This window comes from Lipotes vexillifer, unplaced genomic scaffold (genome assembly GCF_000442215.2).
Source record: "Lipotes vexillifer unplaced genomic scaffold, Lipotes_vexillifer_v1.1 scaffold213, whole genome shotgun sequence".
Taxonomy (NCBI): Eukaryota; Metazoa; Chordata; class Mammalia; order Artiodactyla; family Lipotidae; genus Lipotes; species Lipotes vexillifer.
In genome coordinates this window covers 7,437,151-7,461,753 of record NW_006780610.1, presented here as the reverse complement: position 1 = coordinate 7,461,753, position 24,603 = coordinate 7,437,151, and the positions used below count along the sequence as shown (strand labels likewise).

Genomic DNA, 24,603 nt, shown 5'->3' with positions numbered 1-24,603 from the left:
CCCCCCCCCCCGCCCCGAGACACAGAAACGACAACAATCACTGCTGAGCTTCAGTCTGCTTCTAGGGAAGGGGCCAAGGGCTAAAACTGGAGGTGACAACTTTGGGACTGTGGGCCTGAGAGGGGCCATGAGGAAATGCCCCAAGAGTTGGCTCTAATGAGTCTCACAGCCAAACAGAAACACTGCTCTAGATTTCTGTTTCTGATTTGCCTATGGGAATGGGAACTGGCAAAGCAAAGTGTGAGCAGCCCCACGGGGAATACATGAAGTTGGCAGTGAGTAGGCGTCCAAGGACTTGGGGGAGCACATCAGAGAGGCGTCGGTAGCTAGAAGAGGATGGGGAAGGCTTGATCTCCCTTGGGCCCTTCCTGGTTCTAGCTGAGCCTTCTAGGAGGGGGAGGGTGGGAGGGAGAAATGAGGCCCCAGGCTCCTTTCACATTATATGGCACATCCATAGGAAATAAATGCTCAAAAGCGAGTGACGCCACAGAAAAGAATGCTTTCCGCTTTTCCCTTCATGCTGGAGCCCCAGGCCTGGCTCTGCAGCCTTGCAAGGCTTTTGGCACTGGTCCACCCACATCAACACTCCTCTGCTGGAGCCCCCTCCACTGGACATCCCCAGAGGGACGGTCAGCTGAGGACACAGGGTGGACTCACTAGTAAAGGTGATGTTGAAGCCCCTCTTCCCCGTGGAGTGGTCGGTCTGGAACTCAAGACGGGCCACATGGCCACTGCTTGTGATGGAAGAAGGGAGTTGGTTTCCCGAGAAGGTGCCCAGGACTGGGGCCTCAGCCGTGGCCCCATCCTTGATGACCAGGAAGTCAAACTGAGGCTCCACATCAATGTCATTGAAGGCCAGGTGGATGCGGCTCTCGGGCCGCGCGAGGATAAGCCAGACGCAGTGGAGGTGGTTGCCGTAGTCTTCTGGGTAGTTAGGTGACAGGATGACCCCAGAGGGGCTGGTGAAGTTGAAGAAGCAGGAAACTGCAAGAGAAGAGCCGTGGGGGTCAGTGAGCATCCCTGGTATTGTGCCTGGGCCACTGAGGGCTGGCGTGGGAGCATTTCTTAGTCTAAGAGCAATAGAGAGAAAGGGTGACACAAGGGTTGGGCTAGACTGGCTGGGCTCTGAGCTCTAGGTGGGAGACATGCTGGGTTCCATGCCACACGTGGTGTTGGGAAGGGTCCCTCTGGAAAACCACAGACAAGGTGGAGCTGGTCTTCTCCTGGCCCTCTCTCTGTTTCGGTGAGCCCACCCCAGGCAGGGTCTGCATGCTTCTCGGTCCCTTGCGTTGGGGAAAAAAACCCATCATTCAAGCTTAAATGTAGTCCCAGTGCCTGGCTCCTTTTAGGTGGTGGTGGTCCCCTGGGTGGTAACCAGGGTGGAGATATTCCAAGTCCATTTCTATCTTTTAAACATTTTTAGTGGGGAAATGATAGGTGTGCCCCTGGGGATTCTGCCAGCCTCGAAGCTACAAAACTATGCTAAGGAGGCGCTAGGTAGGCACCATCTTTCAGAGCCCAAAGCTTTGGAAGAAACTGGGGGAGAGAGGTGACAGCGCCTTATCTTGAGGCCCTGCATGCATTCCAAGGATCTTCTGAAAATCTTTATTTTCAACCCTTTCCATGCCAGTAATTAATAGACCCTGGAACAAGGCTGAGGCAAAGCAAAGTGCTATAAATGGAAAAACAAACAAACAAACACTAAACCAAAATTAAAAAGAAAAATGACAGAATGAAAAAAAATTGCAACAAATATGCCAAAGGACAGCTATCAATATTGAATTAGAGCTTTTATAATTGTATAAGAACATCACCAAGATGACCAAACAGTATGCTCAGGGGATTCACATGAGCGAAAATAGGATTAATATGAAAACACAGTCCATTTCACTAGAAAAAAAATAAAAATAAACAACCCATACTGTTGAGGCTTCATGAAAACTCATATGTATTTATTGCCAGTTGCACAGTAAAGTTGATATAATCCTTTTGGAAGGGAGTGTATGCATTCTTACCAGCAGCCACAACACTATACAAATATTCTGACTCAGTAATCTCTAGGAATTAATTCAAAAGAAAAAGAGCCACATGGACAAAGATGTTTACAGTGACATAATTTTATTACAGAGGAAAAAATGTGAACAACCTACATGTCAGCCCAATAATGCGAGGTAAATTATAGCCTTTAATGTGGTGCAGTTTGAACACAATCATTAAAGTGATAAATATGATCCTGTAGAAAGAAGAATGTTAAACATTTTAAAGTAAAACAGTACCTCATAAAATTATATGCATGCTTTGGATTATAGCTATTAAATATTTACTTATATATGGGTAAAGACTGGACATGAGCCCCCAAATAAAAATTGTATTAGAGTAAAAGGTTTGGGGGTGATATTTTTTCAAAATGAAAGCAATATTTAATTTTTCTGACTGCAAAAATGATATAGGCTCATTGAAACATTTTTTAATATATAAAAGTGTAAAGAAGGTAGAAACGAATATGGACAAACATTTAAGTGCCTTTATAACATTTACAGTGATGTTTGGTATTAATTATATTGAAATTAAAGTATAATATTTGACTTATTAATTATAATGAAGCTAAGGTGAAAAATAATAATAAAATCATGCTTGCAAAAGAAAAAAATAAGAACACAAAACAAAGGGATTGGTGATTCCTTCCACTGAGTGTCTCTTTCCCCTGCCTGACTCTACCCACCTTCCCCTTTTCTGCATTAGGTATTACTTTTTCAATCTGCTACTCAAAGCCCTCCCATCAAATTCAGCGAAGTGAACCCTGTCCCGAGGACACAATCAGTCTCATCCCTATAATCTCTGTATTTTACAAGTACTGAAAGTTTGAGTCAAGGGAAGAGAAGGACATGAAAAAGCTTTTAGGCAACACAAGGTATAGTTAATAGTAATTACCATTGTATATTATTGGGCGTTTACTAAGTACAGGCACTGTTCTAAGCACTTTCATCAATTACTCAATTTAACTGTCACAAGAACGGCATGAGGTAGGTACTGTTATTAACCCCATTTAAAAATGAAGACACTGTGGCACACAGAGATTAAGTGGCTTGCTAGGGCTGCACGGCCAGTAGATGTTAGCAGCAAGTTCAAATCCACCTGACTCCACGGGCCAAGCCCTTAGCCACCCAGGAACATCGTCTCCCAGCATGAGAACAGTACTGCTCACTAAGTCTAATAGTGGAGTCCTTGGGGGTGTTCTTAGAATCTGTTAAAGATTCATCTGTTAACCCCAAGCATTATAACAGCCCTGAACTGGAGGTTCCAGGCTGGACACAGATGTCCCCACACAGCTCTCCCATCTATGGCTTTGTGGTAGTCCAGCTGGGAGCATAATACAAATAATGAGGAATCTGAAACCAACAAAGACCACTACCTTGAAGACAGAAGGGGAAAAACCACATGGCCTGTCTACCAGCAGAACAACACCAAGGCGGACCAAAGACAAAGAAAAGCTCTATGATTTCAAAGGCACTGAAAGCATGAGAACAAATGGATTTGCTGCAGAGAATTTAATGAACATCACCTGAGTCCCCACCCCGACTCCATCATCACTGTCACATTTTTTTCTTTATACCCTTTATCCAGAGTTGCCATGTTGTAAAGCTCCAGGGGCAACATTTTGAGCAGCTATACATGGCAGATCTACCTATCACTCTCTAAAATTACCTTGTTCACTGGCTTGTTTGTGGTCTGTCCCTCCCTCTCCCCAGCACACACACATGTACTCCACGAGGGCAGAAATGTTGTCTGTTTGATTTCTCTGAATCCCTATGGCTCCCACAATGCCTGGTACATTGTTGGTGCTCAATCGATATTTGCTGAATGAATCAATGAGCATTTAATTGTTGATACCATCTGAAGAGATGGTGACATGGATACGCGTGCCTCACATCCCCATCCCGTTCCAAGCCCCAACCAAAAGAACTGACCAAAGTCTGTGTTGGCTCTGGAAACATGGAAAAAATACTACGCTGTGATCCTCAGTGTATGTCTCTTAGACACAGTACAGATCTGTCCCTAAATAATTTAGAGTAGAAAAGAGTATGACCCAGCCAAATTGTCAAAGAACAAAGACAACAGAAACCGCTTCCAGTATCAAAGACCTCAAAAAGTATATTATCCATACAACACTAAAGAAATACTTCAAGATGTTATCAACCCAACGAAGACATGAATCAAGATGCAGAACTCAAGTAAGAGAAAGTTATGCTTAATAAAAAATGAAAAAAGATTGGTAATAAGAAAATAAACAATATCGTAAAGAATCTAAATAATTGCTGTAAACATAGTTAGAAAACAGACTGCAAGTGTAACAAATATTTGTTGGAAGGGAAGATAAAAGATATCACTCCTGCCTAAATCCCAGGGTAAAATACTGCAGATTATTCTGATGTAAAGTATAAAGTTGAAGCAAGGAGATATGCTAATTTCCTCATTTTGTAAGAAATTCTGTTATATAGTTTCTGTGGTTAATTAGAGAAATATAGGTTACAGTGTGTCTTTAAAAATGTTAAGTATAATTAGTAATAGAGTATAAAGTAGCTTATCTTCAAAATTACCAAAGGGGAAAAAGCAAAGCAGTCAATTTAGAAAAAAAAATGGAATTCAAAGGAAACAACAAGGAATCATAAGGAGGGGAAATGTAAAGTAAGATGCTAAAAAAGAGGGAAAAAGACAAAACATCATTTATGATAGCAAATGTATACAGGTTTATCTGTCTTAGAAAAATATAACCCTCATTTTGGGAAAAGACACACAACTTAAAGTGACTCAGAATAGTCAAGAATAATGAAATGGGCCAAGATAGCTCAGACTTCAGATTAGAAGAGTGTTACAATTTACCAATGCCCAGGCCCCAAAGATTCCTGTTTATTTGGTGGAGTACACCCAGGGCATCAGAGGTGCTAAAAGCTTCCAGGTGATCCTAATGTTGCAGCCAGGGTTTGAGAACTACTGGTGAAGGCAAATGCAAACCACAAAAAAAGGGGTTTTAATACTAATATCAGATCCTTGGATGTTACAATATCACACCAGACTCTTGATGATTCTTTTTTTTTTTTTCAGTACAAGAGTCCTCTGGACTGCTACCAAGAGACATTTCCTCTTGCACCTGGAAAGAGATGGAGCTGATAAACTGACACTAATAGAACAGAAATGTGGCCCTATAAAGCGCAGTTTTCTATCCCAAGGTATAATTCAGACTTGTTACAATGAGGGCAGGAAAAGGGAGTGTACATTGTCCAACAAAGGTCTAATCTCTCTCACTCTGGAAAATTAGGTTTACATATTACAGTAGAATGTTTCTGTTGGAGAATAGAATTTGCTTCTCAGTGTCCCAAATGAGGATAACAAAACATATTGTGATTGGATCTCATCACTATCAATCACCCAGGTAAAAGAGAAAGATGAGGTAGCCTCTCCCTTTGGAAGCTGTTACCACGTTGTGCTCATGGATCTTGACCTTGGATAAGCCTTTAAATGGTTCAGACTTTTGAAAAATAATAAAAGTGGAAACCTCATTACCAAATGGATGTATCATTACTGTGTATAATACTGGATTATTATTCAATAGGACCTTGAGTGAGAAATAAAAGTTTTGTTGAAAAACCCTCTTCTACTATCTTTTCCTCAGGTGTTGTCACTGCTAGTTTTAGTGCTTTCAAAATGATAATTCAGTTACTAGGGACCCAATGAGACAAAACAAAATCTCAAATCCAAAGATGACATTTAAAAAATGGATGACGTGCACATTCCAAAATGAAGATATGACAGTTATGATACATTTGGCCCCAAAGCACTGAAACAGACAAAATAAACTAATTTTAGCACAGTGGTTAAGAATTTGCCTGCCAATGCAGGGGACATGGGTTTGAGCCCTGGTCCGGAAAGGTCCCACAAGCCACGGAGCAACTAAGCCCATGCACCACAACTACTAAGCTTGTGCTCTAGAGGCCGTGAGCCACTACTACTGTAGCCTGTGCAACTAGAGCCCATGCTCTGCAACAAGAGAAGCCACCAAAATGAGAAGTCCGTGCACTGCAACGAAGAGTAGCCCCAGCTCGCTGCAACTAGAGAAAGCCTACGTGCAACAACGAAGAACCAATGCAGCCAAAAATAAATAAATAAAATTTAAAAACCCCAAAAAACGTAAGAGTTGGAGAAAAATATACAAATTTGAAGTCAAAAGTAAATAAAGAGGATCTGTAAAATACTATGACTGTGTATATGTTATATGAAACTCTGTAACCTTCAAACAAGGAACACCACCTTCTTCACAAGTACCCTTGGAATATTACAGAAATGGACCCTATATTGGGCTACAACGAATTCTCCATAAACTCCTCCACAAAGCAAAAACTGTTGGGACACATTTTCTATTCACAGTGCAAATAAACTACAAATCAATAATAAAAGAATGACTATGAGCCTGCAGCCTGCGAAAAGGAGATGCCAAACACAGTAAGCTAAACAAAATGAGAAGACAGAGAACTATGCAGCAGATGAAGGAGCAAGGTAAAAACCCACCAGACCAAACAAATGAAGAGGAAATAGCCAGTCTACCTGACAAAGATTTCAGAGTAATGATAGTAACGATGATTCAAAATCTTGGAAACAGAATGGAGAAAATACAAGAAACATTTAACAAGGACCTAGAAGAACTAAAGAGCAAACAAACAATGATGAACAACACAATAAATGAAATTAAAAATTCTCTAGAAGGAATCAATGGCAGAATAACTGAGGCAGAAGAACAGATAAGTGACCTGGAAGATAAAATAGTGGAAATAACTACCACAGAGCACAATAAAGAAAAAAGAATGAAAAGAACTGAGGACAGTCTCAGAGATCTCTGGGACAACATTAAATGCACCAACATTCAAATTATAGGGATCCCAGAAGAAGAAGAGAAAAATGAAAGGAACTGAGAAAACATTTGAAGAGATTATAGTAGAAAACTTCCCTAATATGGGAAAGGAAATAGACAATCAAGTCCAGGAAGTGCAGAGAGTCCCAAACAGGATAAATCCAAGGAGAAACACACCAAGACACATATTAATCAAAAAATCAAAAATTAAATACAAAGAAAAAAAATTAAAAGCAGTAAGGGAAAAGAAACAACATACAAGGGAATTCCCATAAGATTAACAGCTGATCTTTCAGCAGAAACTCTACAAGCCAGAAGGGATTGGCAGGACATATTTAAAGTGATGAACGGGAAAAACCTACAACCAAGATTACTCTACCTAGCAAGGATCTCATTTAGATTTGACAGAGAAATTAAAACCTTTACAGACAAGCAAAAGCTAAGAGAATTCAGCACCACCAAACCTTTACAACAAATGCTAAAGGAACTTCTCTAGGCAGGAAACACAAGAGAAGGAAAAGACCTACAATAACAAACCCAAAACAATTAAGAAAATGGTAATAGGAACATACATATCGATAATTATCTTAAATGTAAATGGATTAAATGCTCCGACCAAAAGACATAGACTGGCTGAATGGACACAAAAACAAGACGTGTATATATGCTGTCTACAAGAGACCCACTTCAGACCTAGGGACACATACAGACTGAAAATCAGGGGATGGAAAAAGATATTCCATACAAATGGAAATCAAGAGAAAGCTTGAGCAAGAATTCTCATATCAGACAAAATAGACTTTAAAATAAAGACTATTACAAGAGACAAAGGACACTACATAATGATCAAGGGATCAATCAAAGAAGAAGATATAGCAACTGTAAATGTTTATGCCCCCAACATAGGAGTACCTCAATACATAAGGCAAACGCTAACAGCCATAAAAGGGGAAATCAACAGTAACACAATCATAGTAGGGTACTTCAACACCCCACTTTCACCAATGGACAGATCATCCAAAATGAAGATAAATAAGGAAGCACAAACTTTAAATGACACATTAAGCAAGATGGACTTAATTGATATTTATAGGACATTCCATCCAAAAACAACAGAATACACTTTCTTCTCAAGGGCTCATGGAACATTCTCCACAATAGATCATATCTTGGGTCACAAACCAAGCCTTGGTAAATTTAAGAAAATTGAAATCGTTGCAAGTATCTTTTCTGAACACATGCTATGAGACTAGATATCAATTAATGGAAAAAAATTGTAAGAAATACAAACACATGGAGGCTAAAGAATACACTACTAAATAACCAAGAGATCACTGAAGAAATCAAAGAGGAAATAAAAAAATACCTAGAAACAAATGATAATAAAAACACGACGACCCAAAATCTATGGGATGTAGCAAAAGCAATTCCAAGAGGGAAGTTTATAGCAATACAATCCTACCTCAAGAAAAAAGAAACATCTCAAATAAACAATCTAACCTTACACCTAAAGCAATTAGAGAAAGAACCAAAAAACCACAAAGTTAGCAGAAGGAAAGAAATCATAGAGATCAGATCAGAAATAAATGAAAAAGAAATGAAGGAAACAATAGCAAAGATCAAGAACTAAAAGCTGGTTCTCTGAGAAGATAAACAAAATTGATAGACCATTAGCCAGACTCATCAAGAAAAAGAGGGAGAGGATTCAAATCCATAAAATTAGAAATGAAAAAGGAGAGGTAACAACTGACACTGCAGAAATAAAAAGGGTCATTAGAGATTACTACAGGCAACTGTATGCCAATAAAATGGACAACCTGGAAGAAGTGGACAAATGCTTAGAAAAGCAAAACCTTCCGAGACTGAACCAGGAAGAAATAGAAAATATAAACAGACAAATCACAAGCACTGAAATTGAAACTGTGATTAAAAATCTTCCAACAAACAAACGCCCAGGCTTCACAGATGAACTCTATCCAACATTTAGAGAAGAGCTAACACCTATCCTTCTCAAACTCTTCCAAAATACAGCAGAGGGAGGAACACTCCCAAACAATTCTATGAGGCCACCCCCACCCTGATACCAAAACCAGACAAGGATGTCACAAAGAAAGAAAACTACAGGCCAATATCACTGATGATCATAGATGCAAAAATCCTCCACAAAATACTAGCAAACAGAATCCAACAGCACATTAAATGGATCATACACCATGATCAAGTGGGGTTTATCCCAGGAATGCAAGGATTCTTCAATATACGCAAATCAATCAATGTGATTAACCATATTAACAAATTGAAGGAGAAAAACCATATGATCATCTCAATAGATGCAGAGAAAACTTTTGACAAAATTCAACACCCACTTATGATAAAAACCCTCCAGAAAGTAGGCCCAGAGGGAACTTTCCTCAACATAATAAAGGCCATATATAACAAACCCACAGCCAACATCGTTCTCAATGGTGAAAAACTGAAACCATTTCCACTAATATCAGGAACAAGACAAGGTTGCCCACTCTCACCACTCTTATTCAACATAGTCTTGGAAGTTTTAGCCACAGCAATCAGAGAAGAAAAAGAAATAAAAGGAATCCAAATCAGAAAATAAGAAATAAAATTGTCACTGTTTGCAGATGACATGATACTATACATAGAGAATCCTAAAGAGGCTACCAGAAAACTACTAGAGCTAATCAATGAATTTGGTAAAGTCGCAGGATACAAAATTAATGCACAGAAATCTCTTGCATTCCTATACACTAACGATGAAAAATCTGAAAGTGAAATTAAGGAAACACTCCCATTTACCATTGCAACAAAAAGAATAAAATACCCAGGAGTAAACATACCTAAGGAGACAAAAGACCTGCATGCAGAAAACTATAAGACACTGATGAAAGAAATTAAAGATGATACAAACAGATGGAGAGATATACCATGTTCTTGGATAGCAAGAATCAACATTGTGAAAATGACTATACTACCCAAAGCAATCTACAGATTCAAAGCAATTCCTATCAAACTACCAATGGCATTTTTCACAGAACTAGAACAAAAAATTTCACAATTTGTGTGGAAACACAAAAGACCCCAAATAGCCAAAGCAATCTTGAGAAAGAAAAATGGAGCTGGAGGAATCAGACTCCCTGACTTCAGACTATACTACAAACTACAATAATCAAGACAGTATGGTAGTGGCACAAAAACAGAAATATAGAGCAATGGAACAGGATAGAAAGCCCAGAGATAAACCCTCGCACGTATGGTCACCTTATCTTTGATAAAGGAGGCAAGAATATACAGTTGAGAAAAGACTGCCTCTCCAATAAGTGGTGCTGGGAAAACTGGACAGCTACATGTAAAACTATGAGATTAGATCACTCCCTAACACCATACACAAAAATAAGCTCAAAATGGATTAAAGACCTAAATGTAAGGTTAGACAGTATAAAACTCTTAGGGGAAAACATAGGCAGAACACTCTATGACATAAATCACAGCAAGATCCTTTTTGACGCACCTCCTAGAGAAATGGAAATAAAAACAAAAATAAACAAATGGGACCTAATGAAACTTAAAAGCTTTTGCACAGCAAAGGAAACCATAAAGAAGACAAAAAGGCAACCCTCAGAATGGGAGAAAATATTTGCAAATGAAGCAACTGACAAAGGATTAATCTCTAAAATATACAAGCAGTTCATGCAGTTCAGTATCAAAATAACAAACAATCCAATCCAAAAATGGGCAGAAGACTAGATAGACATTTCTCCAAAGAAGATATACGTAAGGATGCTCAACATCACTAATCATTAGAGAAATGCAAATCAGAACTACAATGAGGTATCACCTCATACCAGTCAGAATGGCCATCATCAAAAAGTCTACAAACAATAAATGCTGGAGAGGGTGTGGAAGAAAGGGAACCCTCTTGCACTGTTGGTGGGAATGTAAGTTAATACAATCACTATGGAGAACAGTATGGAGGTTCCTTAAAAAACTAAAAATAGAACTACCATATGCCCCAGCAATCCTACTACTGGGCATATACCCTGAGGAAAACATAATTCAAAAAGAGACATGTAGCACAATGTTCATTGCAGCTCTATTTACAATGGCCAGGACATGGAAGCAACCTAAGTGTCCATCAACAGATCAATGGGTAAAGAAGACATGGCACATATATACAATGGAATATTACTCGGCCATAAAAAGCAGTGAAATTGAGTTATTTGTAGTGTGGTGGATGGACCTAGATTCTGTCATACAGAATTAAGTAAGTCAGAAAGAGGAAAACAAATACCGTATGCTAACACACATATGTGGAATCTAAAAAAAAAAAAGTTTCTGATTGGGGTAGGACAGGAATAAAGATGCAGATGTAGAGAATGTACCTGAGGACACGGGGACAGGGAAGGGCAAGCTGGGATGAAGTGAGAGAGGAGCACTACATATATACACTACCAAATGTAATATAGATAGCTAGTGGGAAGCAGCTGCATAGCGCAGGGAGATCGGCTTGGAGCTTTGTGACCACCTAGAGGGGCGGGATAGGGAGGGTGGGAGGGAGGTGCAAGAGGGAGGGGATATGGGGATATATGTATACATATAGCTGATTCACTTTGTTATACAGCAGAAACTAACACAACATTGTAAAGCAATTTTACTCCAATAAAGATGTTGCAAAAATAATAAAAGAATGAAGAAAACCCCTAATCACCCCCAAAATTATAAAACCCTGTCCTAAATAAGTTCTTGAGTTCAAAGAGGAAACAAAGGCTGTCAGTACAGACTACTTATAATAACGATGATGATACTAGGCCAAAGCTGTATTTGAGGGAAAATTAATAGCCTTATTCATTATTAAATAAAAAAGAAATAAGTGAAATGAGCATTTATACTAAGAAAGTGACAAAGAGAATAACTAAAGAAAATTAAGGAGAAAAGGGAGAATAAACTTAATAAAGATAAAAGCAGAAAAAAGTTAACTGAAGAGACCAGCCAAAGAGAAACTTCTCATTGGTCTACTCAGGAAGTAAAGAGGAAAGATATATACATAGAGACAGGATAATAAAATTAAGTAGATAAGTCAATTATAAAAGAATAGTACGTATAACATACTAATAAAATTGAAATATTCACAAAATGGAGAATTTTAAATTACAAAAATTGTGTGAAGAGAAAAACCTGAGGAGACTGGAAAACGTCTAGGGAATAGGTATTTTTAGGGCCAGAGCTTTTAAATTTTAAGCAAGCTATAGTAGCTATGCTATTTAATTAGTCTTGATACAAATATTCCCATAAGATAGTATGCATGATACACATATTCACATTCATCTACTCACACATCAATACACCCACAGTGTAAAAAAATCTTATTTGTAAAGTGCTACCAAGTCAATTTCAGCTCTAAAACAATAAGCAAACATGACCTATATAATAAAATCAACAAAACTTTACTGATAGGCAGAAAACTGAAAAATGAGAGACAAACTTTTTTCCTGGGTGATGAGTTCATATTGTTAAGATAACAATTATCTTCAAGTCATTGTATAAATTTAACGTAATTCCAGGCAAAATTTAATGTAATTCCAGACAAGGGCCACACTGATTTTTTTCCCTCTGGAGCTTAAAACAACTATAAGATCCATCTGTTGAGAGAGACAAGGAAAAACTGCATATGAGGTGCTAGCTGGCATTGCAAGACATCATATGTCTTAACCCATCAAGCCTCACAGCAGCCCTCTGAGGGGGATACTATTATTATCCCCATTTTACAGATGTAGATCCTGAGTCTGGGTGTTCAAGTAACGTGCCCACAGTCACAAGGCATGTAAGTGATGGGGCTGGGATGTGAACCCAGTCAAGCTAGTTCCAAAGCCCAAGCTCTCAACCGCAGTACTGATTTTCTCCAGTGGCAGGGAGGCTTATCAACTCAGATATTAAAACATATTATAAAGCTGCAATAATAAAATCTGTAATGTATCAACTTCAAAGGAGAGATCAATGGAACCAAAAAAGAAAGTTCAGAAAAGGATACAGACATCCAAAAATGTAGTATATGATGAAGGGGGCTTTTTAAATTAGCAAGGTAAAGGTTGATTGATCAATAAGGGATGCTTGGACAAATAGATACCATTTGGATCTGGAATGGAGAAATTAGATCCACATTTCACTCAGTACACCACAGAAGTACTAGAAGAAAATATAAGGAATATTTGTAGAATCTCAGAGGTGGGGAAGGACTTAGCATTATACTAAGGTTAGAATCATAAAGGAAACAGTATTTTAAGTTACAGAAATGAAAACCTTTTGGATTTCAAATATCACCATAAAAGGTAAATAGTGAGGACCAAATGAAATATTTGCAAGATATTACAATTAAATATTTACTATGTTTAACATATGAAGAACTACAATTCCACAAAAAGATAAACACTCAAAATAGAAGTATGGGCTAAGGTAATTAAGAGGCAACTAACAAGTGAATAAAGCTGGTCAATAAAGATTGGGGAAATGTACAATATTATAAGAAAACAAAAACTTCAAACAATAGGGCTAACAAGATGGCAAAGGAAAAAACAGACAGCATGGAACTTTGCAAGAGGATGGAGAGAAGCTGGCAGGGTAGATGGAGACAAAGCAGATGAAGGTAGGAGGAAAAGCAAGAGGGTGGTTTCCAGAAGGAGGGAAGGGCTACCTGTCCGGAAATAGAGTGGAGCATCTGGGTAAAACCCATTGGGTTTTAGCAACAGGAGGCTCATTGGTGACCTTGGTGAGAGCAGTTTCCAGGTGTGGCGGACACAGAGGTCAGAACGGATGGGGTAAGGGACTGGGAAGTGAGGAGTGGTCACAGCAAGGAAAGACATCCCATCAAAGGAGTCCGGACGCGAAGGAGAGTATTCAGGAACGGGCAGGATGTGGCAGGTGTGAAGAAAGAGTTTTACTTTTAAGAGAAGGGGGACCTGGGGGAATTTAAATGGTGATGGGAAGGACGTGGCAGAAGGGAGAGGCTGAGACAGAAGAAAGAGGATGAATTACACGGGGCATAGATTCCTGAGAAGGTGGGAGGCGAGGGGGAATCTATAGGAAAATTTTTGTAACAGTGACTCTTCGTGAAAGCAATGTGGTGGGTCATGGGCTGGATGCTAAAATAAAAGAAAAAAAACAAAAACAAAAGGAAGAGAATGGGAAATAACTGAGTGCATTATAGGGATAAAGGTAAGTACTGTTTGTGAATCTGTTTCAATCATGTGTGAGTGTGTGCTGCACTGCATTTCTTACTGTTAGTTTAAAGGTGTTTGAAGGTACCTGATCTAAAGCCAAAATGGGATGCATAAGCTACAGGGGGATTGGTTTTTGATGGGAGAGAGGAGTGAGCATCTCTGGTATTAAAGTTGGGAAGGTCAGAGGAAGGATGGGGATGGTGATGATCTGCAGGCTTGGTGTCTTTGGAATTTGGAAGTTGAGGACATCGTCTGCCAGGTGGGAGACAAGGTCATTTTCCAGGGTAAGGTGAGGAGGGGCGCTGCTCCCCGGATGGGGTGGGGGGAGTGGAGAATGCTTGGCATAGCTTCCATGGGGAAGAGGAGAACAGACTGACTTAAGAAACACAGATGGATGCTGGGCACTGTGGCAGGCTTGATTGAGACTGGTGACCTTGAATTTGTAGCAGCACCAATTTGCCTGGTTGGGCGATTTTCTCCAGCAGTGCTCACCCAAGCAGGAGAAGCCTGACCAGATTGTTCTTGCTTCACTGTGCATCTCTGAACCAGTAAACTGAGGTAGCTCTGCTGATGAATGCTAGAACTGAGCTGGAGCCAGAGGCTTTACAAAGCCACTAATGAATTCCTTTCACCTCTTTCTGCTCAGAAGCTCAGAGTACAGTAGTTTTCATCTGAGGTTTTTCAACATCTCTGGCACTGGAGCTGGTGAGAGTTACTATTTAACTTCCTTGGGCCTGAGGAAGCTGGGCGAGGTTTTCAAAGTCACATGCATGAGGCTGGAACTGGTCACCCAGCCGGGCTCATCCTTATCATAAACAAGATTAAGTTAATGCTGGGTTCTCTTTGAGGAGAACTGAGGATGCCTTCTAGAAACTCATACACATTCCAAAAGGAGCATCAGGCATAAACGGATGACGCTGTCCACATGTTTCCTGAGCAAGGAACATGTCCTCTTCAATTCATATTTGATGTAATTTGATTGAAAAGCCACGAATTGTGTCAAGTTTTTGTGTTTCTTTGTTTTGTTCCATCCCCACCTCGCAGGCAGGCAAAAGCGCAGGCCCCCTGCGTTAGGTGAGCAGGGCATTCGAGAGAGCTGAGCCCTCCCCCATTCCTGAAACGCTTCCTTTCTGTCTCCTGTGCAGGCCCCTCTGCATGGCCTTGGAATGTCTCCACCTAGCTGGAGTACTAACGGAGCATCTGCTGTGCGACAAACACTAATCTAGATATGGGAGGCAACCAACCAGACAGATCAGCAAGTCCTCAGCTGGCATGAAGTTTACATTCTAATAGGTGGCAAAGAACATAAGACAGAGTGAAGGGAAAGGACTGAATGGGGGGGGGGGTGCTTGCTTTCAACAAGGTGGTCAGTGACGGCCCGTCTGAGGAGGCATCTTCTGGGATGTGGCCAGCTGTCCTAAGTGAAGGTCATTCCTGGTGGAGGGAACTGCAAGTGCAAAGGCCCTGAGGTGGAAGCGAGCTTGGTGTATGTGAGGGACAGAAGGGGAGCCAATAGAGCAGGAGCAAGGTGAACCATGGAGCTAGGAACATGACATGAGTAGGAGAGGACGGCAAAGATCTTTTAGACTCAGGAGGAGTCTGGGTTTCATCAGAGCAAATTAAATGAAAACTGGCCAAAACTGAACTCCTAGTCTTTTTTCCCAAAACTGGTTCTCCTAGAATCTTGCATCTGGAACATTCCTTGGCATCAGGGAATGATTCAACTCTGCCGTCACCCAGTTATGGGCTTTCCCTTGGCCCCTTCCCGCTTCCCACCACTCTTCCTTATGCCCTTGCCTCCTAAATGATACTGACCCTCCCACACACTCATACTTGGTATGTAACTGTCTGGTGTACATCTCTACTGGAGATCCCACCAGCACCCTGAATGCATGTCCAAAATTGATCTCTTTATCTATTTTCCTAAGCCTCCTTCATTCCTTATCTCCATGAATGACAATACCCAGTTGCCTAAGCAAAATATATCAACTTCTTTTCCCTTGCTCCCAAATCCAGTCTGTAACTAACTTCTGCTGATTCTAACTCTTCAGTGTCTCTTGTACTTGTCACAGCCCCACCACACCCTGTTAAGTGAAGGCTCTCTTCCTACTGCAATAGCCTATCTGGTTTTCTGTCTTTAAATCTCATTCCTTTTGAATCCATCCTACCTATTGGCTCCAGAATGAATTTTGTAAATCACAAATTCTCATGATATTTCATCTTTGCTTGGAACTCTTTAAATAAAGACCCCCTGTTGCACAGAACATAAAGCCTAAACTTCTCAAAAGAGCACAAAAGGACCCTCAAAGACTGAAGGCCCTTGCCAAGCTCTTTTATCTTTATTTTTCCACCCCCCAACTCTCCCTGACATTCCAGCTATATTAGATTACTGCAGCCCTACAAATGTGCAAGGCTAACACCAGGTCTTGCTCTGGCTATCTTCTCTTTCTAGAATGTTCTCTCCTTTCCACCTGGAAAACTCTGTTATGCATCATTTCTGTAGAAATGATGTGTGCCCGCCCCCCCCCGCATTTATCCTTCCTAGCTGCAGCCATAGAGTCTGTACACCAGGCTCATCCCACTCAGTGCCTGCTGAGGTCTGAATGTTTGTGTTCCCCCAAATTCATATGTTGAAATCCTAATGCCCAAAGGTGATGGTATTAGTAGGTGGGGGCCTTTGGGAGCTCCTTAAATAATGAGGGTGGAGCCCTCATGAGTGGGATCAGTGCTTTATAAAAGAGGCTCCAGAGAGATCTGCTCCCCTCCTGCCATGTGAGGATACAAGGAGAAGACTGCGACCTGGAAGAGGACCTTTACCAACAAGGCTGGCACCCTGAACTCAGACTTCTAGCCTCCAGAACTGTGAGCAATACATTTCTGTGGTTTATAAGCTACCCAGTCTGTGGCATTTTATTATAGTGGCCCGAATGGACTAAGGCAGTACCCAAGCCACCCTTGGCTATAACCCCACCAGCCTGAGAGCTGAAGAATGAAATCCTGCATTAGTAGGCTCTGGGTTGTCAAGTGTCTTCCAAACCAGAGGCTCTCCTATCCCTACCATGTTGGCTTTGTCTACCTAATAACTCCCAACACTAATATGATTAGTAATAACTATAACAAAAATAGGAAACCGGTACTTACAAAAATTTGTCATCTGATTGGCACCGTAGATACAACAGTGAACAAGACATATACTGTTTTGCCCTCAGGAAATTTACAGTCTAGGAAGGCACCAGACAATCAACAAATAACATAAGCATAGCTTATTGTGCTAGAGTGTATTATTTATTCACAACCATCCCTTCCCGCCCTGCCCTCGCCTTGTTTCCTTTTAGGCAGAGCCCTCCTGACCACCCCACTGACTTTGAGCTTGGCCTTGTGACTTGCTTTACCCCATGGAAGGTGAGTGGACATGGCATAGGCATGTCCAAGCAGGCACATCTAGAATAAGAGGCTATGTAGAGCTCCCCTGAGCCCTGCAGAGCTGCAACTGACCTACAGCCCTCATGCGACACAAGTAAGAAATAAATATTTGTTGTTGCAATTCATTGAGATTTTTGCACTGTTGATGCCACAGCAAAAGTTGACTAATATGTTTATGAAATGGGATATGGAGAAATCAGAAAGTGAAGGATAGCTCTTTCGGACAGGGTAGTTAGAGAAGGCCTCTCTGGGGAGGTGACACCTTTAGGGGTGATGAGAAGGATCCAGCCTCCTGAGGAACATTCCAACATGGTGAACCTCAAGTCAAAGGCATTGAGGTAGGAGAGTTTAGTGTATCTGAGGGTCTGAAAGAGGGCCAATGTGTCTGGGAAAAGTAAGCAAGTGGAGAGGGGCACGGGGTGAGGGGAGAGGGAGGAAGGGGTCCATTGCAGCATCTCTTAGATCTTTGGCTCAGAGATCATCCTCAGTGATCATGGGTCATGGTTGGGGAGGCCACGTAATATAATGCCCAAACTGGGACACTTTTGAGAATGAAAGATGGTACCACTAATAATTACCTTAGGACAAAAGATGTAAACAGGGAGGGCCCCAAGCAAGTATGGATGTATGGTCACTCCACACGTGGTCTTTTTATTTCCCTTCCACAAAAGTATCCTTTATCCTGAGAAAGTAGTTTCTGCCTCAAGTTCCTCATTCACAATCCAATCCCCTTCTGGATTGGAATCTTAAATCAAAGCTCACGGGGAGGGGCCTAACAATTGCTAAATTCTTGTCTCCTGCGATTGGACCCTGATCCCTGTACCCCCTTAGAGTCTTGCTAGGTTCTTGGTATAAACTGACTGCTTATCAGCAGAGGCCAACCTCGGGGAATTACCCACTGCCTGGAATTACCCTGCGGTCGCGATTGACTTTTGCCACACCTCTGGAATAATGCCCACCCAAACCACTCCTGGCGCTTACCCTAGGCTTTAGACCCTCTTCAGACCTGCTCAGAGGTCCTTGCCCAGGCCAGGCTCTGAGCTGGGGTCTTATGTACTCCTTAGCTGCTGGCTGAGGATCTCCTGCCACCGGCTCAAAGGACAGTTTTGGTTCCTTATGGAACAAAGCATGAAGAAAAATCCCTGCTCTCCACTCCTGGGAGGGAACTGAGTCCACACTCCTGGGGCTCAGCTTTTACCTTGAAAACAGGCTATGAATTCTTTGGAAAGTATATGTAGGCACACCAAGCCACCACCCCAAAGCTGGAGCATATGTGAATCCTGGGAAATTTGGGTTTTTGCCTGTTGTTTTGAGCGGGGAGGTGGGGGGAAGCATTCTGTACCTTGCTTTCTACTTCCACGTGCAGAAAAATTAGATTGGCAACTTCTAAATCACACCTTTGTTGTGACAATTCATTGTGCTGAAGCTTCTGAAGACATGGGGTGTAGCCCCGTGCCTGGGCGCGGGTGTCATACATTCAATCTTTGTTGAATTTGCAATGAGAGGCATGTCTCAGCGCTGCTGCCGGAGGCCATGTCTCCACATAGGCCTCTGCTCGGCATGTCTCCAAGTCTCAACCAGCCTGAGGAGGCAGCCAGAGCGGGGTCTCCTCACCCCTCCCCAGCATAGCCCATTCCTCAACCAAGCAAGACTCCAGATCGAAAGGTTTGCACCCTGGTCCTCGGGCCCTCTTCTCAGGGGATGAGCAGATAACTCCAAACCCAGAGGATTCTGACAAAACTCCTCCTTTGTGGGAATGAATGCTTGGCTGCTAAGACTCCATGTGTCACCTTCTCTGGGAAGACGGACTTAGGAAAGGAGATGTATTCTGTCAGCTGCGCGGAGGTGCCTGGAGCTGAACAGCTTGACACTTGAGTGTTGTCAGACTTGAGTTCTGTCTGGGATTCCGAGGAGCTGTGCCCTGTGGGGTGAGGAATGGGTGCCCTGACGACCGGTCTTTCCATGTGCCAAGCAAAAGCTTCTCAAAAGCGCTTCTCACTGCTGTGAGGTCCTACAGCTGCCTGGGCCCAGCCCCCAGGATCTCTGAGTGGTACTCGTGGGGACTCTCCTCGCCACAGGGCAGACCTCAGTGGGCCTCTGTGCCCTCTGCTGGGGTTATAGCTTCAACTCTTCTTAATTAACTTCATCAGCCAGACACAGGTATTAGCTGGCGAGAAAAGTATGCGGGCACGATGGCTATAGCCCAAGAACCCAAGACTTCCTATTAGCCAGGGGAATTCAAGAAAGGGTGTAGACTACATCCCCCAAAGCTCAGAAGATGCTTCTGGGACCCCTCGGAGAGCCCCACCATCTCCTCTGAGGCGGTCTGAGCAGAGCACCTTCACTCAGGCATTCTAGTGCTATCCATGGTCCTGGCCACCCTAAGCCCAGTCATAACCGCAGACCACCAGCCACCACAGACTGGATAAGAACACTTAGTGGCTGTTCCCCTGCATCGTAAGGGAGTATGTTTGGGTCTCCTTTCAGGGGAATCCACGATGATCCAGGGGAGTTTACAGTTAGCCTGAGAGAGCTACCTTCAAGACCAGGAGCTTGACCTGACTCCCTGAGCAAGATGGGAGTTAACCAGGTAGCCAAGGGGAGCGGTCCTGTACTCAGCCCATCTCCGGAGACCCCCAGATTGCCTTTGTACATAGGACTGGAGGAAGGGTCTTTGTCCCCCCAAGAGAGGTAGCCCAAGGCTCTCCTTGAAAGCCAACTCCTAGAAAAGGCGAGCAGTGCCTTCCCCAGGAACCACAGAGCCTGAGGACACCCACAACACCCAGCACTGATGGGGATGCACTTCTGGCCACGCGAGATGACAGGTTCATCCAGAGGCTCACAGGACGGGGGAGGGTGTTGGGAGAGCTTTGAGCCCCAGCCCCTGAGCCAGCAGCTGTGAAAACAGACCCTGACTAGAGAGGCTGTGTCTCCCCCATAGCTCTCTTAGCAGACATCGCAGAGCACCATGGAGAAGGCAGGGTCTGTGCTGCTGCATGGGGAATGCACTTGGCATACACATAACTTTGAAAATTTTATAAAAGGAAAAGAACGTGTTTGCTCTGATTCCAAAGCTGAAAGCTGAAGTGAGAATGGTAGGTATACCCATTCCCCACCGGCCCTCAAACAGAGGTCACAGTCCAGTATAAGACCCCTAAAGCTTGGTCAGTTTTTCCAGCCCCCAGTCCACCCAGGTGGCTGTGGTCCCCAGATACCTTGGACCAGGACTCTTAGCTGTAGGAATATGTCCTTCAGACTGTTTCTGCAGTTTGGTTCTGGATATATCCCTGGGTTGGACTGGGCTGAAATTTTGCCCACGATCCTCCAAGAAATCTTCTGAGAATCTTCCAACTGGAATAAATTTTTCTTCCTTACATACTGGTAGCACTTTGTGGCCACATCTATAAATTGCAGTAATTCAAAGATTGCTTTATAATAAAAGTATGTGCTTGCCACACTCACTAGACCATGAGCTCTTGGCAGACAAGAACCATGTTAGAATTATGCCCATCCCTTTCCCAGTTCCCTTTTCCGACTGTTGGGTGTATAGCAGCCCCTCCCCTCCACATTTTGCTGCATTCAGAGAAGTGAAAAGCAGGCAATTGCAACATCGAGTTGTAATGTCACAGTACTGAACTTTGCATCCCATGCCTCACTAGGATACCAATACTGAGGTCAACATTCCTTGGACCCCAGAAGGCCACCACCATCGTAACCACCCGAGTTATGGCAGCCTCAGCCTGGCCAGCCTCACAGCAACAACATATGATCACAACATATGACCACGTACATCCTAGCCCCATGCCTCAAGAGGCTGCCATCTTGTCAGGGGACCAAGCCCCTCAGGAATGATTCCAAACACCCCTGCAAGCAACGGGCACACAGTAGGTATTCCCTATTAGTGGGGTTCACTAATCTGATCTAGATCACTTAGGAAAGCTTTAGAACAATCATTCCTGAGCCCCATCCCAGACCTGCTGAATCAGAATTTCTGGGGATGAGACCACGATTCTGTATTTTAAAAAGCCTATGAGTGATTCTCACGATTAGCTGGGTTGGGTCTATTTTGTATTGGGCAGGGCCATCAAAGATACCTCCTTTCCCCATAATGTATCAATTTAAAAATAAAGGTAACAAGTGCTGTTTGTGACCCACACTGGCGTGGTAGGAAAAGCGCTGACTGCTTCCTTAGATGTGCTGGTAGCCTCCTTTGTGAGCCATCCCTTCACATCCAGTCTTTGCCTGATGAGACCCTACCCAGGTACACTGAACACTTTTATTCCACAGACTCACTTCTTACAGCCAGATCCTGAACCCAGCCCAGCCACGCCTGACAGTCATGGGGAAGACCTGTCCCCTCAAACCAGTGGGCTGAGTTGTGAGTCTGGTTTCATACAGTCAGCACCTGGTGGGCTTGTGAGGAACTCAGCACACCCACAGGCCCACAGAGTTTCAGGACCCTCCCCACCTGCCACCCCTGCCCCACCATGTGTGCCCCAGCTCAGGGACTGGGCTTCTGTTCTGTTTCTTGGTTTCCTCTCCAGTCCCTGCTGTGAGTAAAGCTCTTAATGAAACTGCAGCCTCTTGCTGGGGCTGGGATACGCTGCAGAGGTAGACCCTGTTCCCCTGGGTGAGGACCTGATTCAACCCAGAAGCCACCTTCACCCATCAAGTATCTGCCTATTTAAGAATAAGGGTAGGGCTTCCCTGGTGGCACAGTGGTTGAGAATCCGCCTGCCGGTGCAGGGGACACGGGTTCGTGCCCCGGTCCGGGAGGATCCCACATGCCGTGGAGCGGCTGGGCCCGTGAGCCATGGCCGCTGAGCCTGCGTGTCCGGAGCCTGTGCTCCGCAACGGGAGAGGCCACAACAGTGAGAGGCCCAAGTACCGCAAAATAAATAAATAAATAAATAAATAAGGGTAACAAGCGATGTATGACCCACACTGGCCTGGTAGGACAAGTGTTGACTCTATTTCCTTGGATATTCTGATTGGAAGTGCTGGCAGGCCCCTTTGTGAGCCATCCCTTCATTCAGGGTTAGTTCTCCGAGCCCCGGCCTCCCTCGACTCTGGGTTACCTTTCCCAGGCCGCCCCTGTGGTCCTGGTAGGCTTTGCAGCCATGACTGCAGTGCCCACTCCCCACTGCAGGAGCGGACAGAGATGCTTCCCAGCTCTTGCCATCATCAGGACTTTCTGCTCAAGGAACTGACCCTTTTGGAATACTGGGGTCCTTCTACAGAGCAGGCGCCCCCAGCTCTGCTCATCACTAGCACAGTGAGACCACACGTCTTCAGTATCCAGGTGCTGGGGGCCTGGGTAACGGAGGAAGGGGGCCCAGAACTACACACGCTGGTTTTCAATTTCCAGCAATGGACCTGAAATTGACAAACTTGGACCAAAGCAATCCCCAGGTTCCCTGCTTCTCTCCCGGGGCCACGTGTGTGTTCACGGGACCTTTAAGGCAGCCCAGAGAAATGAGGAGAACACTACATCAGTGCAGGAAGTTCACACCGCCCTTGTGATCACAGCCCCTGCCCCAATCACAAGCAGTTCCCAGGAATATTATCCCTCACACCGACGCTGACGTTTTCAGACCTCAGCTGATCCCAGTTCTAGCTCTGAACATTTGAAAGAGGCAATTTCCAAGGACTCTGGCTATTGTGATCATATTTTCTGGGACAAAGGAAAGGATGCTTGAAATCGCACTTGTTCTGGAAAATCTGGGATTATATATTTAAGGGGAACTCCAGGATTCAGCCACAGAGAGGAGGGAAAACGGGACATGCTTCATGTGTGCCCAGGGCATTGCGGTCGAGGTGGGAGGGGAGTGAAAAAGCACCTGCCTGTTTAAAAATACAGCTAGCAAGCGACGTATGTGACCTATGTGAAGAAAACCACAAAGCTGTTATATTTAGAAAAATGAAAGTAGATGAACAAAGAGAGTGACACACCATGTTTCTGGATGGGAAGGCTGTGTAGTATAAAAATGCCTATTTTCCTCAAGTTAATTTATAGTTTAATAGGAGCACACATACAAAATCCCAATAGGATTTTTTTTTACTATGACAAAATGATTCTAAAATTAATCTTGAACAGCAAACAGATGAGAATAACAATGAATATTCTGAAAGAGAAAATAATTAAGGGAGGAAGGAGTAGTTTCCAGCTCTGCCAGATATTAGAACATACTATAAAACAACAATTAAAATTATTCAACACCGGTGCTAAGATAGAAATGAGCAGCAGAACAAAGTGGTGAGTCAAGAAATAGACTTAACTACATTTGAGGATTCAGAATGTGATAGAACAATTCATTTCTCTCAAATCAAAAGGGAAATGAATTACTCAATAAATCATGTTGGAAAACTGTGTAATAGTTTGGACAATATCATGCATTCATCTAAATAAACTCCAGATGGAATAACAAATTATATTTTTTAAAAAAATCAAATTACTGACAAATAACTAAAAATACAACAAGCTGTTTCTCAGATCTGTGGCAGAATGATAACTTTGTCAGCTTTGAAAAGAAATCACAAATATCAAGAGATTTGTCTATATAAAAATGTAAAAGAACTGTACAATGTAAAATAGCAAAACAGAAAGAAAAAAGAAAGCTAGAGATTGGGAAGATATGTGTATCAAATAGAAAGATCCTTCAAATTGGAAAGGAAAATACCAACATGATACTCTTGTAGCCACACGTCAGGACAGACAATTGTTACACGGGGGTTACAAATAGCAAATGCCCTATGTCCTTGCTGGGCAGGACTGGACCCAGGCCAGCTGGAGAAAGGCCAGGACTGGAGTCTCTGTCCAGGGTCCTGTAATGGACATCCTGACACCACTTTCATACCTCTTGTTCCAACAGGGACATGCTTCCAGCCATGGGTACCAACCAGTCTCTCCAGACCCTACTCCTATGGACCCCACCTCTCTTCTTTCACTCACCCATGGTCGGCATCAGCCAAGCCCTTTAGAAACCACTACAAATCAAGTACGCAGACTGTGTGTGTGTGTGTGTGTGTGTGCGTGTGTGTGTGTGTGTG

At 42.9% G+C, this 24,603-nt stretch overlaps 1 protein-coding gene across 1 annotated transcript in view; it reads right to left on the bottom strand.

Annotated features, from left to right (window-relative positions):
- CSMD2 (CUB and Sushi multiple domains 2) overlaps positions 1-24,603 on the bottom strand; it is a 621,436-nt gene that overhangs the window by 256,825 nt on the left and 340,008 nt on the right. The window contains exon 14 of the mRNA XM_007453867.1: positions 658-984. Coding sequence (XP_007453929.1) covers positions 658-984 — 327 coding nt within the window. The remainder of the gene's footprint in view (positions 1-657; positions 985-24,603) is intronic.